Source organism: Phasianus colchicus, chromosome 3 (assembly GCF_987193195.1).
Source record: "Phasianus colchicus chromosome 3, bPhaCol1.hap1.1, whole genome shotgun sequence".
NCBI classification, from domain to species: domain Eukaryota; kingdom Metazoa; phylum Chordata; class Aves; order Galliformes; family Phasianidae; genus Phasianus; species Phasianus colchicus.
In genome coordinates this window covers 72,952,899-72,969,181 of record NC_143438.1, presented here as the reverse complement: position 1 = coordinate 72,969,181, position 16,283 = coordinate 72,952,899, and the positions used below count along the sequence as shown (strand labels likewise).

General features: G+C 38.5%; 1 protein-coding gene across 7 annotated transcripts in view; it reads right to left on the bottom strand.

Moving 5' to 3' along the window:
* Positions 1 to 16,283, bottom strand: part of CPQ (carboxypeptidase Q) — a 160,794-nt gene that overhangs the window by 90,326 nt on the left and 54,185 nt on the right. For all 7 annotated transcript variants that reach the window (XR_016465263.1, XR_016465264.1, XM_090137823.1 and 4 more), the window contains exon 4: positions 10,606 to 10,813. Coding sequence is in view for 5 of the 7 variants with exons in the window: in XM_090137823.1 (XP_089993949.1) it covers positions 10,606 to 10,813 (208 nt within the window). In the remaining 2 variants the exon portion in view is untranslated. The remainder of the gene's footprint in view (positions 1 to 10,605; positions 10,814 to 16,283) is intronic.

Below are 16,283 nucleotides of genomic sequence, written 5' to 3'. Positions count from 1 at the left end.
AGAAAGACTTGCTGAACAACTTGCAGAATGTGTTAAGAGACAGTCAAATGTACTATCAGCTGAGCATTAATTCCAGTTAAGTGAGCATACCCCTGCAGCATGTTAGCATATAAACTGAAGTCAGTGGACATCAGGCAAAAGCAACAAACGCAGATCCAAGATATTTAAATCTCTGACTTCAGGTTTGCAATGCCAAGAAACAAAACTATACAAGCAAACAGACCACAAGCTGTACTATCTTCTTGTAAGATAAGACAGAGAGGAACATACTCGTCAAGAGTTCAAGATAGTGTTTTTCCTTTCCTTCACAAAGAGTAACGTTATCTAAAGTCCTCTTCCGTATGATTTGAAAGGAGAAAAAGGAGTGAGGACATCACATTTTAGAGCTCAATAATAACTGTTGGCAAGAAGCTGGGTGACAGACGTTTCCCATTTGGAATGGTAGGACATGCTCTACTCTGCTGAGCAGCACATCACAGAAGAAGGTGTTCTGTAACTGTAGCTCTTACTTATAGCTTACAGCAACAAATTCCATTAGAATGAAGGAATATTATTTCACGAAACAACTTCTCCCACAAGCAATACATTAAACTTGGCACACACAAAAGATGAGAGAAATCTTCGTCCTATTGACATCAGTAAAAGTACAAATTAAGCCCAGAGACCATTGGACCAGGCAAACAGTTAAAAAATAAAGCCCAGATTTTTAAATAATACAGAAGTACTGAGACAGCATTAACATACTCCCTGCTGAGCTAAGGAAAATCCTACTTCTACTTGAGTATCAGCAGTTGAAAAAACACAGATTTGGTGCAATTTCTAAAGCAGTACAGTTCACAGAATATTGTTTCATCTTACATCATGGTAGTATTCCATTCCCCACCCCATATCTGACAATTTATGTATGATTAGATGAAATGAGATATGGGCTAGGGGGTGGGAGTTGAGCAGTGTATATCAGTCCATTATACATTGTTCTTGAGACTAATATTTCACAAACGTGGTTGTAAATTCCAACACTGAAATAGAAATCAGATGTCGAGGGACTTTGCAACTACCAAAAGAATAACCATTTCAGTTTTTCTTTTGTTCAAATCTGTAAACCAAGTCTATGGAATAAATGACAGAATAAAAAACCAATGGGGAAAGCAAACAGATTGTGAGAAATCTATTTTTCAGTGTATATAAAGAAGAATACGTACAGAATACAGTAGTGCAAAGTAGATTTTCCATTAAAGATCCTTTAAGAGGCCCTTTGCTTTTTTCCTTTTCAACTTCAACTAAAACGTAATATAAAGAATAGGAATTGGCAGAGTTTGTGCTACAGGTAAATTTCTAAATATCAGTATTTCCACCAAAAAGAAAAAAATATGGAAGTAAAGATAATGATGCAATAAAAACTGTAGATTTAGTTTTTACTTAAGAAGTCAAAATAGTGCTGTATTGTCTTAGGTGTTTTATCATAACTTTATATGTTTACACTTCAGTTTCTAGTTTATGCATTGTCAGTGTAGGATCTTATTCCTAAACACATAAAGTAGTTTAACTTTTCTGACCAATATGACTGAAAAGAGTCAGAATGACAGAATGACTTGAGGCTGGCAGGACCCTCTGACCATCTGCCCACCGCTGCTCCAGTAGGGACACCCACAGCAGGGAGCCCAGGCAGCTTCTGAACATCCCCAAGAATGTTGGGGATCCCCAGTGCTCCAGCACCACACAGCACAGCAGTGCTGCCTGGTGCTCAGAGAGGCCTCCTGTGCTCCAGTTTGTGCCCATGGCCTCTTCAAGGCCTGTCAAGGTCCTTCTGGATGGCAGCAAAGCCCTCTGTTTCTCTTGGTGAACTCATGCTGAATACAGCTGATCATTTCCTTGCCCTTCACATGACTGGAATTGTTTCTCGGGCTGAGCTGTCCTATCTACCACATTCCTAGGGATCAAGGTGAGGCTGAACAGCCTGCAGTTCCATGGTCCTCCTTCCTGCCCTTCTTGAATATACAAGTGACACTGCCTTCCCTACAGTCTTCAGGCACTTCCCCCAGCTACCGTGACCAATTAAGGATTACTGAGAGCGGCCTTGCAATGACACCTGCCGGTTCTCTCAGCACTCATAGGTGCATCCCAGGAATAACATTTTATTACCGGAAAGGTTTGTTTCAAATGATTGTTAATATGTGCCTTATAATTTATTTTGCTTTGCCAAATTATAATAAACACCTTTGAATCGTTGTGACTACAATTTACAGTGAAGTGTCAATGACAAACAGCAAGGCCTTTCAGGTCTCAGAAGCCTAAGGGACTTTTTTTTTTTTTTAGGCTGATGAAAATGTATAAAAACTGTGTAACAATTGTATAAAGCAACAAGAATGAATGATATAATGATATCAAAGTTTAAGAATATACTAATGAGGCAAACCAAGGAACAGAGCCTAACTGTCTTAAAAACCACAGCAACTGTGGTCAGCCACATCATTTTTACCAACTCTCTCTGCATCTTGTTATCCAAGCACAAGTGCAAAGCATGAAATCGTAACAAGTGAGTTCACAATATGTGAAGTATACCCGTGTCTTTGCTGATTCTGCATTTTTCAAGAATACCATCTATCTGACCATTAAAAACTCTAACTGCTATGTATTTGAGTAATTGTTTCTCTCAGTTACTACAACCACAAGCTTCTTGCCATAACACCTCTACTGTTTGCTTCCTATACCGTCGAATTGTTTCTGCCAATGTTTCAGTGTGACTGACCAAGCCAAGTTCTTTTCCTCTTTCACCTCAGCTCCAGCCTTCATGTTTTAGATTTCACACCTTTTAGTTCCCTTTCTACTCCACTAATCAAGTATTTCTCCACATTGGTCCTATTTGTTGGAATCTCTGAATCTGTACCAAACAGATCTCTACATCCAACGCACATGTTCTTAGACATGCCATTTTCCATTAAACTTGCATGAAAATATGTATTACTTTAACACTGCATTCATCGCCTGGACTACAAACTCACAAACTCTCTTGGTAGTTCTTCTGTCACAGAAGGTCTAAAATATAGTCTGCCCCTAACAAACAGAAGCATGTTACTACAGTATTTGATTCCTACAGAAGTGAACAGATGGTTTTACACTAATCCTTGATACCTGGCAGCAGCATTTCTGGCACCTACTTATTCAGAATGAAAAATAGAATATAGTTTTTTCCCTCCTTCTTCCTCAATATTGTGGTTTCTTACTTCATGCTTCAGGCAACTACAACATCTGCCAAACCAAGAACTACCCTTTAGATACTCTTGTGTATTAGAATGCAAGAAGGATCTGCTGTAATTTTAGAAGATATCTTTTTCAACGTGGGAAAAAAAGAGAAATGCTTCCACAATCATTCTGTAAACCCTATGTGTATTTGTAAATTATTACTGAAATAAAATCCTACAGTAATTCTTCAAACTACTGTGTGGGAGTAGAGACAAAGGATTGAGTGGGAAGAAAAAAATATTACAGTAGATCTGCTTATATTGGTATCATCAAAAGGACTACAAAACTGTGTGCTTAGATACATTCACCAGCAAACTAACTGTTCCATTGTCATTTCTACCATCACAAATACCAGTGGCAGTTTAGCAAGAAAAGTAGCTAAAACTCATCTTTCAGATCACAGTCCTCATCCCTGGTCATTGTTAGCCTGGCACTTCAGTAACCTAAAACACAACCAGTTGCTTGCCAGCAGGTTGAACCATCCCACTTGAAAGAGGTGCAGCTCCCATTGGACAGCAAGCAGGGAAGGCAGGTAAAGCTGACACTTAATTCACGCTGCTGTGGCTCATGCACACTGACAGCTCCTGTGCTTCAGTTGGCAAGAGGACAATCCTTGTAAAGATCTGCTGCCTTGCTTGCACCCCACAGAGCTTATCCCTTGCTTCTGTTCTTGCATCATCTTAATTTATTTTCAATAGTGTCTACTCTCAAATGCTCTGTGCCAATTATTAATTTTATATGATCTGGAATAGTAAACGCTTGACTTCTGTTTATGCAATCTCTGTTATTAGGATAAAAATACTGTCCATTTTCACAACTGTTTCACCTGTCAACAGCTACCTTTACAAAGTAGAGCATGAGATAAAGGACAGCTGCATAAAACTATTTTGGAGATAAGTCTTCAGAATGTTTGTTTTTTATTCGCAGGAAATTTTTCACACAGAGGGTGGTGACGCACTGGAACAGGTTGCCCAAGGAGGCTGTGGATGCCCCATTCCTGGAGGCATTCAAGGCCAGGCTGGATGTGGCTCTGGGCAGCCTGGTCTATTGGTTGGTGACCCTGTATATAGCAGGGGGGTTGAAACTAGATGATTTTTGAGGTCCTTTTCAACCCAGGCCATTCTATGGTTTTATGATTCTGTGATCATCAAGCTGAGAGACACAGGATCTGGGAAGCTCTCAATTATCAGCAGAAATGACTAAGCAAGCCCTTTGCTTGTTCTCAGCTGCCTGTTTGTAGATATGGTCTTGTCATTTTGATATCTTCTGAATATTACAAACATCATGTTACACTAGTGCACCTAAATCAATACCTTCCAGCAAAACTATCAGAAGTATTTTTATTTTTATTTTTTTAAAAAAAGCTGTTTTCAATCTTGCTTCCATAAGCATGCACTCATTCCACTGGTATTTCTGACTCTATCAAAGCAATACAGTGATTTTTGACTACTGCCCCCTGCAGACATATAAGTCACCTATAAGATGTATTTGTTGCATACCCAGATGTTGAGATTTATCAAAAAAAACAAACCTACTTGAGAACTCACTGACCAGTCAGAATCTTAAGGAAAACTGTTGCCAAGTTCTCCCCCAGAAGAATTAAATGCTTTCAGTCAGCTCTTGGGTTTTTAAATGAGCAGTTCAAGTTTTAGAAGAATTGCCAAGCTCTATACACCACAGAATTTAGTATGCACTTTGGACTGAAAATTCCGTTTGCAGACTGACAAAAAAATAACAAAAAACCCCCAAATCGTCAAGTTAAAAGAAAAGTTTTCCTCCATATCAGAGATTTCACATTAATTTGACTTTTTATCATAAGACCTCTGTTTAAGAATAAACTATGAGGTACCCTGACTCCCACAAGGCACATCATAAAAACAATCCCCCAAGTAATAATGCAAAGGCCTAGTACTAACAAAGCACACACACACAAGTAAACTGGGTGAAAAAGAAAACAGAGAGAGAGTGAAGAAAGAATTGTTAAGAAATACTTAATTTTCTTTGAAATTTTGGGGTCTATTTTTGCTTAAAGAAATAGTACCCTTTCTCTTTCTCCTTCTTTCCCATCTGTCTGTGACTATGAAGTAATGGGCTGGCACTTTGGAAAACCTAATCTCCATAATCAACTCCTCAATTTTGAGCGTAGCTGTGACAAGCATCAGCTTACAGGCACACAAGACAACCTCACAAAAGGCACTTACAAACCCTCCAACATTTTGAAAGGAATAGCAAAACAACCCACATGGAGTAAATGTGCTAATGGAGCCATAACGTGATGGCACCAGGCTCTTAAAACATCTCTGCTCAAAACTCTATTGTATGCATAGTTTAGTTTGAACACAGGGATATCTGGAAGCCACATCAAAGAGCTAATGGATAGACATTTTGTTAACATATGTAGAACTGATGCCAGGCCATAAAACAACATTGTACTGAGTATTACACATCTTCAGAGAAGCCCTTTTTTCCCCTGATAGTTTTTTTTGCTGGAGGAAGAGGGCGTCTACAAATTATTTCTTTCCTTATGTGCATGAATGCCTAGCAGACTCAAAAGCCTGGACATTTTTATGTTCTCTTGTTCCCTGGAGTTCTGCCCAATATCACAAATTCCAAGAAAGGGCTGATTTTTGACATAGGGAAAGGAAGAAGAATGTAAAAGCAAATAAGCTGCCTTTTCCCTTGTAGAACAGATTCTGTTACATCAATCACAGATTGGTAAAGAACTTCACAATCTATTACCTTAGCATCTTTGTTTCTCAGGTCACTCCTAAGACTGCTACTTTCAAAATGCCATCCAAACTTGGCTCAGAGCTACAGCACATTCTTTAATGGTCTTTTAAGCCTGTGATGTTCAAAACAGTCACTTTTCAAATTGTACTTTTTTGTAGATATGGCACTCCATAAAAACAGGAGGCAAAAAAGCAATGTAGAGTGAATTCCTGGAACAGCTATTCAGGATTCTACAAAAGCCACTTATAAGCCTCTCTCTTTGTGCTCTACAGTATTTATGCTAGATCATAGAATAATGAGCAATCATTAAATGTATGTACTTTGTAAGGCACTTAGGAAACTGTTTTCCCATCACTTATTAAGTGTAAAGTAAGTAAATCAGCACTGTACACCAAGAAATAGGCAGTACAGACAGATACTGAAAGTCAGGCTTACAGAAGAATTATATCTTTATCCGCTTTGATACCTTTGCAGTTAATCAAATATTTTGCAGTTCCATGTTTGGCACATTAGGTACATTGAAGCCAGACTAGCAAGAAACAGCCGCTATATGTATCATTTCCCCAGTGATGGGAATGGTTGCTTCTGCACTTTTAAGACCAATCATGCTTCATCTGTATTAAAATGAAAAGACAAACATGTTTTTACTGCCAACTCTGCTAAATTTCAAATGAAAACCACATTAGTTAACTCGTGAATTTCTCAGTCAGTCAGTCTCCAGTATCAGTTTACACAGCCAACAACTCACTAGTACACAATGCAGTACAAAAGGATGCTAACAGTATCGTCCCACGTTCAACAACGTGCTTCAAAAACCCCTTCCACAAAACAAAAGTCAGACTGCAAATCTCTCTACTCTACAATAGCCTGAAACTCAACAGGTTCTGATGCCATATTTTTTTCATTTAACAAAGTCTTTGGCTCAACTGTCAGGAGTCATATGGGCTGAAATACATTAAGCCCCACAGCCCACAGGTTTTCCACTCTCCTGCTGTCCTAAGCACCGTGGGAATGTGATTCCAAGCTCAGGAAGGTTGCCAGGGCATCAAGTCATAGCATGTTTGGTTCCACTACTTCCTACTACTTATATGTAGATAAGCTTGATCTTGAATTCATTATCTTGTGGGCACAGCCTCACCTCCTCTGGGCACTTAAAGGGATTTGGGCTTCAGCAGGAACTAAGCAAGCACCTGAGGAGCAACAGTGATGATGCTGGATGTCTCTGAGGGTGTGTGCTCAAAACATGCAGTCATGTCCACTGCGACATCAGCAAGGATGCTGCATGGGAGAGCTGCACCTCCCTGGCTTAGAAGAAGTAACAAGACAAAGCAGAACAAGGACACACTGGATTGTACTGACACTGGGATAAAGTGCATTTACCTTTACTGTTCGGATTTTTCCTACCCCAATTAAAAACTCAGTAGTGCAAAGTAAGGTTTCAAAGTACACTTAGCTTACTTGGAGCAACTGACATCAAAGGATTTGTTTACTACTACTGTCTGGCCAAACCAAAAGGACAGATCCAAACAGAAGAAATATCACTGGGTTAACTGTTCAAACAACTGTTACTGGGTTCATAGAGATGCGCACCTAAGTCACATCACTTGTTTTTGGAGATTCATGCATGAGCTTCACACTTCACAAAGCAGTAATTATATTTCTTGTATTGCTTTAACTCATTCAGAAATTTAAACATATTGATGTTAAGCATGGGAGCCTAACTAAAGGTCTGCAAGTTCAACAATTCTATAAATTGTCATGACATCAAACACTCCTTGCAAAAAAGAAAACAAAACACTTGAAGAAAAACAGGCCAGAAGTATTTCAGCTACTTTGTTTTCTAATTTTATTTCTTTTTTCTTTTTTTTTTCCCTCCTCCATTGCTACATGCCAGAATCCACAAAAAAAAGAAAAGCCACACGGAAAAATGACTTAAAAAGGAGGCTCTGAACTGACACGCTGCAGGAGTGGTCAGTGGTCAAATAATAATAATCAATACTGCTTGCAACAAATAGAGTTTTTAAGCAATTACGTCTTGGTAATTACTTTTAACAAACATGCTAAAATCTCAGAGGAGGAATGAATGATTTATAAACCAGGCAGTATATTAAATTCCAGTAAATACATAGACAATCACAGGCATTCCTAACATAGTTATATCTAGAACTGTGTCATTTCTCACCAGACTTCATCTGTATTCCACAGTGACCCTCATTTTCAATTCTGTTCCAGCTTTTAACTTATAATTAACTGCAATATCTGTGATCAGTGATGTTTCACAGGCTCCAGCCTAATTTGAACTGTATGGCTTTAGACCCTTGTCACAGCTATACCACCCACTGCTGATTTCTCACCCAGACTTCAGAGATACAGATTTGACTTTGTTTCATTTCAAACCTCAAACTGAAATTTTGGCCCACAGGAAACAGCACCTTTCTCTTCCACTGGACTTGTAACGCATTTCTAAACACTTTGGCATAAAAGGCATTGCAAGAATTTGGGTCTGCAATGTATTTTTTTGCCTGAATAGTTAGATTTTTCTGGATAACAGAGTTGAATTAGCATAGTGAAGCATCTATTAAGCTTCCAAGAATTGAGTGCTAAAAAACCTAAACATTCACTTGTTTTATTTTTCTGTTCCTTGGTTACTTTTTCAAAGTGTGTACACTGCCACTCCCATTAACATCAGCAGGGGGTTTGTAAATAAGCCTTTATCCAGCATTTCAAAAACCTGAGCTTCTTGGGGTAAGAAGAGATCACAATCTATTTCATTACTTAAAGACGCAGAGCAGGATAGCAAAGAGCATTTGAAAGCATACTTGAAGGTTGTATTTGGACATTTTATAATCCAGGTTGAAATGCCATACTATTGAAATCCACCAAACATAACTCAGGAAAGGTAGCATATTAGCTAATTAGCACATTACTACCTCTTTGGATGACATGTACTTAAGTAATTTTATAAATCTGGGCGCTCGTCTTTAACTCAGTACACATTCTATGAACCTAAATTCATAGCTGATGGTATGTAAACAAATCAACCACAGTGATCATTACTTATCTCTTTGTCCAGCGATCAAGCTTCTGAAATTGCATATTTGTGTTTATACTGAGGATTTTAAGACATCAAAAGCCAAAGCTACGTGTACAATTAACAAACGTACAGTTAGAAGAGTGGCATAGTTAGGATAGTATTTTACAGGTTTATAGTTAGAAAGATTATCATTGCGAAAAGAAACAATCAAAAATGGAATGCTCACCTGTGTCCTATGCTCACAGTTTAAAAAAAAAAATCCAAAAGGAGAAATCTCCAGAAAGAGATCCTTCCTCAGTGGCAGTCAGCCCTTAAATAGGGTCTAGGAGAGGTGCAGCCAGGCTCCACCCCCTCTGGTCACACAGCTGAATTACCTTCACCTGTGCTCCCATGGCTGACTCAGTGCTTGCCTCAGGTGATCAATCAGAGGTTCAGGCTGTGACTCAACAGTTCCCATACAATATGGAACTCCTATCTTGGAACAGATAAAATGTTGTAACAACTATGGCCACTGAAGTTGGAAGACCACAATGTTTGGCTCATGGCTCAGTAGATGCACTTCAGCAGCAACTCCTGCCGCTGCTGCAAGTGAGGTTGCATCAACATTTTCATGAAAAAACATACTGCCAGAAAATTCATTCTGTGTTGTAAACTGATACAGAAGATCTCATACTAGGGATAAGTCCTCCAGCTCTACAAATATACTTTGTATGATTTTTGGCTAAGAACTTGGAAGAAAAAAGAAAGCAACAAAAGAATGTCTTGAAATTGAAATCAGCAACCAGTGTTCAAACAGAGATTGTAGATACTTCTTAGTGTAGACGGTTCCTCCTATCTGACACACACACAATTTCAGCTAAATGTAGAGAGTAAAATAAAATAAAATTAAAATTAAAAAAGGTAAACTGACATCCTATATTCATTTTCAAAGTTAAGGAAATCTCAAGGAAACAATTTTATTTCCAGATAGCGGAACATGTTCTTTTTGGCTGATGATGAAACTGCTTGTAGATTACTAATAGAAAAATAAGCAAATTCCTAGTACAAATCCTTCTGGTAACCATAACTTTAACTTATTATTTAAAATAATAATTGTATTATTACAGTGCTAGGATTTCACCTTTGCTTACATAGGTACTCTGCAATATCTGTGCAGATAGCACTTAATGCAAGCTTTAAGTTTGGAAATGAAGTAAGATGTTAAATTGTGCACAAGTTAGTTGAATTTCATGTTCTTAGAACACGGCAATGCTTATAGTCTTGTAAAACAGCACATCTGAGTATATTCAAATCCAGGCTGGATGTGGCTCTGGGCAGCCTGGTCTAGTGGTTGGCAACCCTGTCCATAGCAGGGTGGTGTTGAAACTAGATGATCAGCATGGTCCTTTTCAATCCAGACCATTCTATGATTCTATGATTACAAATGAGCTAAGTGGTTGCAATCCTGCTACCTGGAAAACAATAATACGCCAACAAATCCAAAATGAGAAAGAACAGGTGATACTCATTTGAAGGGTATCTTATGAATAGATGTTCTTTGGGGTTTTCTTCACATTTTTAAGGGCAAAATAAGTTTATTTTTGTATATTCTCACTCACCTGCTCTGGGTACTTGCTTCCAACTATTTCTGCCACCGTGTTAAAAGAAGCAGAGTCTGGGTAGGTCCTGGCCCCCATCTTCAGGTACACAACGATCTTAGTGCCTCGGAAAGACATCCGTGACATCATTTCAGCATCTTCCACAGAGATGCAAGCAGTGGGAATCTGGGGTATGCCAGACTGATAGTTCTGCCAGCCAGTATGTGGGCTACAGGAAAGAAAAAATAAAACACTGTTAACAATTTAGCTTGTAAGTTATTATCACATTATAGAATTATTAAAAAGAACACTTCCACTGCCATCCCCAGCACACTGTCAAAAGGAATATATTAGTTACGTTGGAATAAATCTTTCTAGAAAATACCTCAAGCAGTTTTATACTAATCAGTATGTCTGACCATCATCGTTCCTGGGAAGTTATTCTGTGTCAGCAGAATTTAGGTGCTTTGGCATTACAGTAGTAAATCCTCTGATAACACATTTTGCTGCTGCATCAGGAAGAAAAACAATGAAAAGTCAGTAAGTGCATTTTTTTTCCTGTGACAAATAACCAAAATAATATTCACTACTTCACCTATTTCAGCATCAGAGTGGCTGTCAAAATGTCATCTACTTTGAAGAACACTAATATGAGAAATTTCAGAAAGACAATGAAACCATAAAGTACACATTTACTCATTCCCAGTGCACTTGAGACTTCAGCCACCACCTGCTGATGAAATAAAATAAAATATTTTTTTAAAACAGTAAATTTTAAACAAATTATGCAAAAATGAAGAAAAAATATACACCACTAAATGCTTCCGTTCATCTAAGGAAATGTGGAGATAAAATTAAAAAGAAATCACACAAAAATCATTAAAAAGTATTAATCTTACAGTTACACATTTTCTTTCACTAAGATAGCACTAGGTAACCATAGTTCTTTCAGTATAACTCTGTTTTCTCCAAGAAAGGTGCAGATGTTTCACGACTACGTACAGCATATATTCCCCCTTCCAAAAACTCCTTCTGTTCTACCTGAGGTGACTCCATGTCTGGCATCACAGGCTGCTAAAAGTTAATGGACAAGTTCTTTAACAAGTTCCTTCAACATTTTTTTCCAAATTAGGCCATTATTTATCTCATTTTCTGGTGCCATGGTTGAGATCTTTGGATCAGATCTGCAGAAAAACTACATGCAGAAAAAAAATAGAGAAACTGGGAACTAGATGTATGCCCAAACCTGAAAATACTCCTGATATTAAAACAGTTATTTTCTTTGTTTCCCATTCATTAAGTGGGAACAACATCACTCCTTGCTTCAGAGACTATGATGAGGACAGACTGAATGCACACCTCAGAACCATTCTGATTTCACAGTAATGACAGGAAATTGACTGTTATACAACTACATGTCCTAAATCCCAAAGTAAGCTTAGAATTGCACACTGAAATATTAGGGCAAAACCCTGCATGAGCTGTTCTTCAGTACTGGCCACCCTCTGCACTGAGATTTTATGCTGAAACAGTACTGGTACATCTCCCACCAGATTTTTCTCCCTTCATTTAAGGTTTACTTCATAATTTTTGTGTTTCAGATGCTGCCCAAGAGACACATTTCCAATATACATAAAACTCTCAGTCATGTAAAAGCTTCCTCAATACTCATGAATATACTATTTATCTCAGTTACTAAATAATGACTTTATTAGTGAAATGCCTGTGAATTAAGATTCCAGTAGAAATCTCTAAAACTAAACTATTTTCTTACCTACTTGTTGCCCTATAAAGAAGGGCTGAAGTTGAAGCTTTGAGGCCAGATTACAGACATTTCTCACACTAGCTATTAAATTATCCATATGTGTTAATCACAGAATGGCTGAGGTTGGCAGGTACCTCTGAAACCATCTGGTCCACATTCTCTCCAGCAGAGATGCCCATAGCTGCTTGCCCGGGGCTACATCCTATACATGAAATCTTCACCCATATGCCTACTTACAGCAGTAGACACATATTTATACATATTTAAACAATAAATCTGTGTCTTTTAATTTGGAAAAATACATTTGAAATATTACTGAAGATGTGTGGAGTGATCCACTTTCTAGAGATACAGATTAGATAAAATGGGAGAGGTTATTCATATACTTGTCCTTTACAGTACATCCCTCTCATCTCAAGAACAGTAAGATGTATCATACATAGTCCACAACACAACTAGCAGATAAGATATATGAAAGCATTTATTTGAAAATAAATACTAAAAATCATCTACAGAGCTTCCATGGGTGCTGCTTCAGAGTGTGGATCGATCCGTTCATTATGTGGCAGTAGTTTAAGAAGTCATTGCTCCTTGCCAGGAAAGCCGTGCAGGTGGGATGCCCAGTAGCTCCCCTTGAATCCCCAAACTCCAGAGAAACTCCAAGCAGGCAGAATCCTTGTGCTGTGGAATCCTATCTGAGCTGGATACGCTCATGTAGGTAGGCTTACAAGTTGAGATCTTACAGATTTTTTCTTTCCTTTTTCCCCTGCAACAGTCCTTCACCCCAAGTTTTAAACTACTACAAGAACTTGCTGCACATGTTCAGTATTCATTTGAGAGTTTGGGGATATAGTCAGAATGCTAACCAGGAGACCTTCCAAAAAAAAAATAATAATAATAAACAATAAACTGGAAAAAAAAGCCAACAACCAACAGTATGATCATTTCATGTATTAATGGTCCAAAAAACTTTAAATTTCAACAGCTGTGCAGAAACAAACAGTTAAATGAGCCCATTCACCTGCATCTTCTGGCAAGATTATGGCTTAGTACTAACATGCTGTGGAAATGCTGAGCAGTGATAATTCAGGTTTTATCACCACCTGTATTGATTCCATTCCTCTTATTACTTCCCAGATGCTCAACAAAAGAAATCCCTAAAATCATATTTGTTTCTCCCGTGTAAGTAGCAATCACATTTCTTTCAGATGCTCACTCCCAGCACTCCACTGTAACTGTGAATAAGGCTCCTGACAATGTAGTGAGATGCATGCACGTTAACACATCTGAAATGAACGACCATTTACATGTACTGTGCTTATCTAGCCAGCACCAAAATTAAACCCAGAAGACACCTGGTAGTCCTGTCTTCTTTATGCCTGAGTTACTTCTTTACCAAGATTGCTATGCTAAACTCAAGTACCCAATCATGACATTTTGCCATAGGCAGACAGTCAGCCACTGTTGAGCTGATATCAGGATTCCAAGGAAATGAGTAAATGTCCAAGTGACTAGATAGGCAAAAAGGAAGAAGGATTCCTAGAGTTACCACTATGAGGCTCAGATCAGCACCACCATACTGTGTGTTCCTAGAGCTACAAGGCCAACTCATAGACTGATACTAGGAAATATCCCTGGAAGACACTGAGAATATTGGGATATGCCTGATTAAAGTTTACATGCACGCAATACACACAATGTGTTCAGTATATCTACATAAAAAAACCTGTGTAATAAAGTGTCAAAGAGGATACTTAAATGCTAAGCAGTGCAAATTAAGTCCCTTTTATGCAGAAATAATCGAAAACTCTAGCAGCTGCTGACCATATGGCAAGACCTAAGCAAGAACTAGCTAAACAAATCAGAGAAGTAAGGCTGCATGCAAAAGATGAAGGCAGACAGAAGCACTCCTGAGTTTGGCTCAGAAGAGAGCAAAGAGAAAGTGATTCAGGAGAAGGAAGTTTTTGTAGCGATGGACAAGGAAGATTTCTTTCACTGTACCTGAACAAAAATGACCTTGTGGATATTCTTTCCAAAGAAAAAGGATTTTATCGAATAACCAGACTTGCACCTTTCGTTCTTTGCCCCTCAAAAACAAAAGGAAGAAAAGTATTATAGAGAATCAGCTTAAAAGCCAACCTGACTGGTCTCTGCAACAGTTGCTCTTCACAGAATCATAGAATGATTTGGGTTGGAAAGGAACTTTAAGATCATCTAGTTCCAAAACCATTGCTATAGGCAGGGACAGCCCCATCTAGACCACGTTGCTCACAGCCCCATCCAGCCTGCCTTTCAATGCCTCCAAGGAGGGGGCATCCACAGTCTCACTGGGCAATCTGTTCCAGTGCCTTACCACTCTCACAGCAAAGAATTTCTTCCTAATACCTAGTCTAAATTTACCTTCTTTCAGTTTAAAGCTATTTCCCTTCATCCTGTCACTACATCCTGTCCTCACAAAAGTCCCTCCCCAGCTTTTGGAAGGCCACTATAAGGTTCTCCAGAGCCTTCTCTTCTCCAGGTTGAACAGCCTCAACTCTCTCAGCCTGTCCTCATAGGGGAGGTGCTCCAGCCCTCTGTTTACCTTTGTGGCCCTCCTCTGGACCTGCTTCAACAGCTCCCCATCCCTCTCATGTTGGAGGCCCCAGAACTGGATGCAGTTTTCCAGGTGAGGTCTCGTGAGAGCAGAGTACAGGGGCACAGTCACCTCCTTTGACCTGCTGGTCAGGTTTCTTCTTGGAGGCAATGAACCAGCACCTTCAGTGCTTTCTGCTCACACTTGGGGGTGATGTCAGCTTCTGATGCTTCAGAACAACATAGTCTTGAAAATGATGTCATCCAGCAAAACTTCAAGGGTAATTACACCATGTCATATTTGACATACCCATATTCCAATACCAAAGTTTGGTGTTCAGAGGGATTCGAGTCTTTATTATTTTCTAACACAAGCACCTGCTCTTTAGATTTTAGTTCTACAGTATTACCCCACATCCATATTTAAACAATTTTTTAAAACTACTTAAGAACACATTGGTGTAGATTCATTCTTTACAAATCTACTAATGTTAAAATCTCATCATCATTTCGTCTTGACATTCCTATTCAACTTTTGACAAGATTCAGATAAATAAGGCTGTTGGGTTTTGCTTCTGATAAGCACTTAGATTTCACATCTTGGAACGTGAATTTAATGGAATTTAAGAAGTATCACAGTATGAAAAACAACAGTAAAAGCTCCAACAGTAAAATATTCTCTCTTAAAAGTGCATGTCAAATAACTAGTATGAAAAAAATGTGGTTTGCATCTTACAGAAAAGTGCAAAGGAAGGGTAAGAACAGTCAAGAGGCTGTCAGATAATTGTCTTCCAAGAAAAGTAATCAAAGGTGGAGTCACTAAAAGCTCTTGATGAAGGGATACGCTGCTGGTATCAGATCTATTCTAACTATTTTTACTGTGTTAGCCAACCTTGCATGGTTCATTACTTCATTTCTTTACTACCTTATCTCCAAGGTAAGCTAAAATGCCCAAGGACAAATATGAAACAGTGCTCCAAGCTAAACTGAATGCTCTAATAGAAAATGCATCTCAGGTTGAAGCCTCAGGCAAATTTAACAGTATCCTAAAGGTACAAGTGAGCATGGAATTACAAGAACTCTAACATGATTCTTAAAAAAAAAAAAAAAAAAGAAGAAGAAGAAGAAAAAAAAAGAATCTCTTAATATGAAAGCATACAAAGATCTACTTGAGCCGTCATGTGTATACACACACCCCAGTGCACAATTCTTCACCCTAACTCTGGGTTGGGAAATACAAAATCTAGGTTGCCTGAGTAACCTCAGTTTATCCCCTTACATTAATGCATTGTGAAACTCCAGTTACACACACGATAATATATTTCCTTCTTGACCCAGGCCAAGTCCATTACACTAACCACAT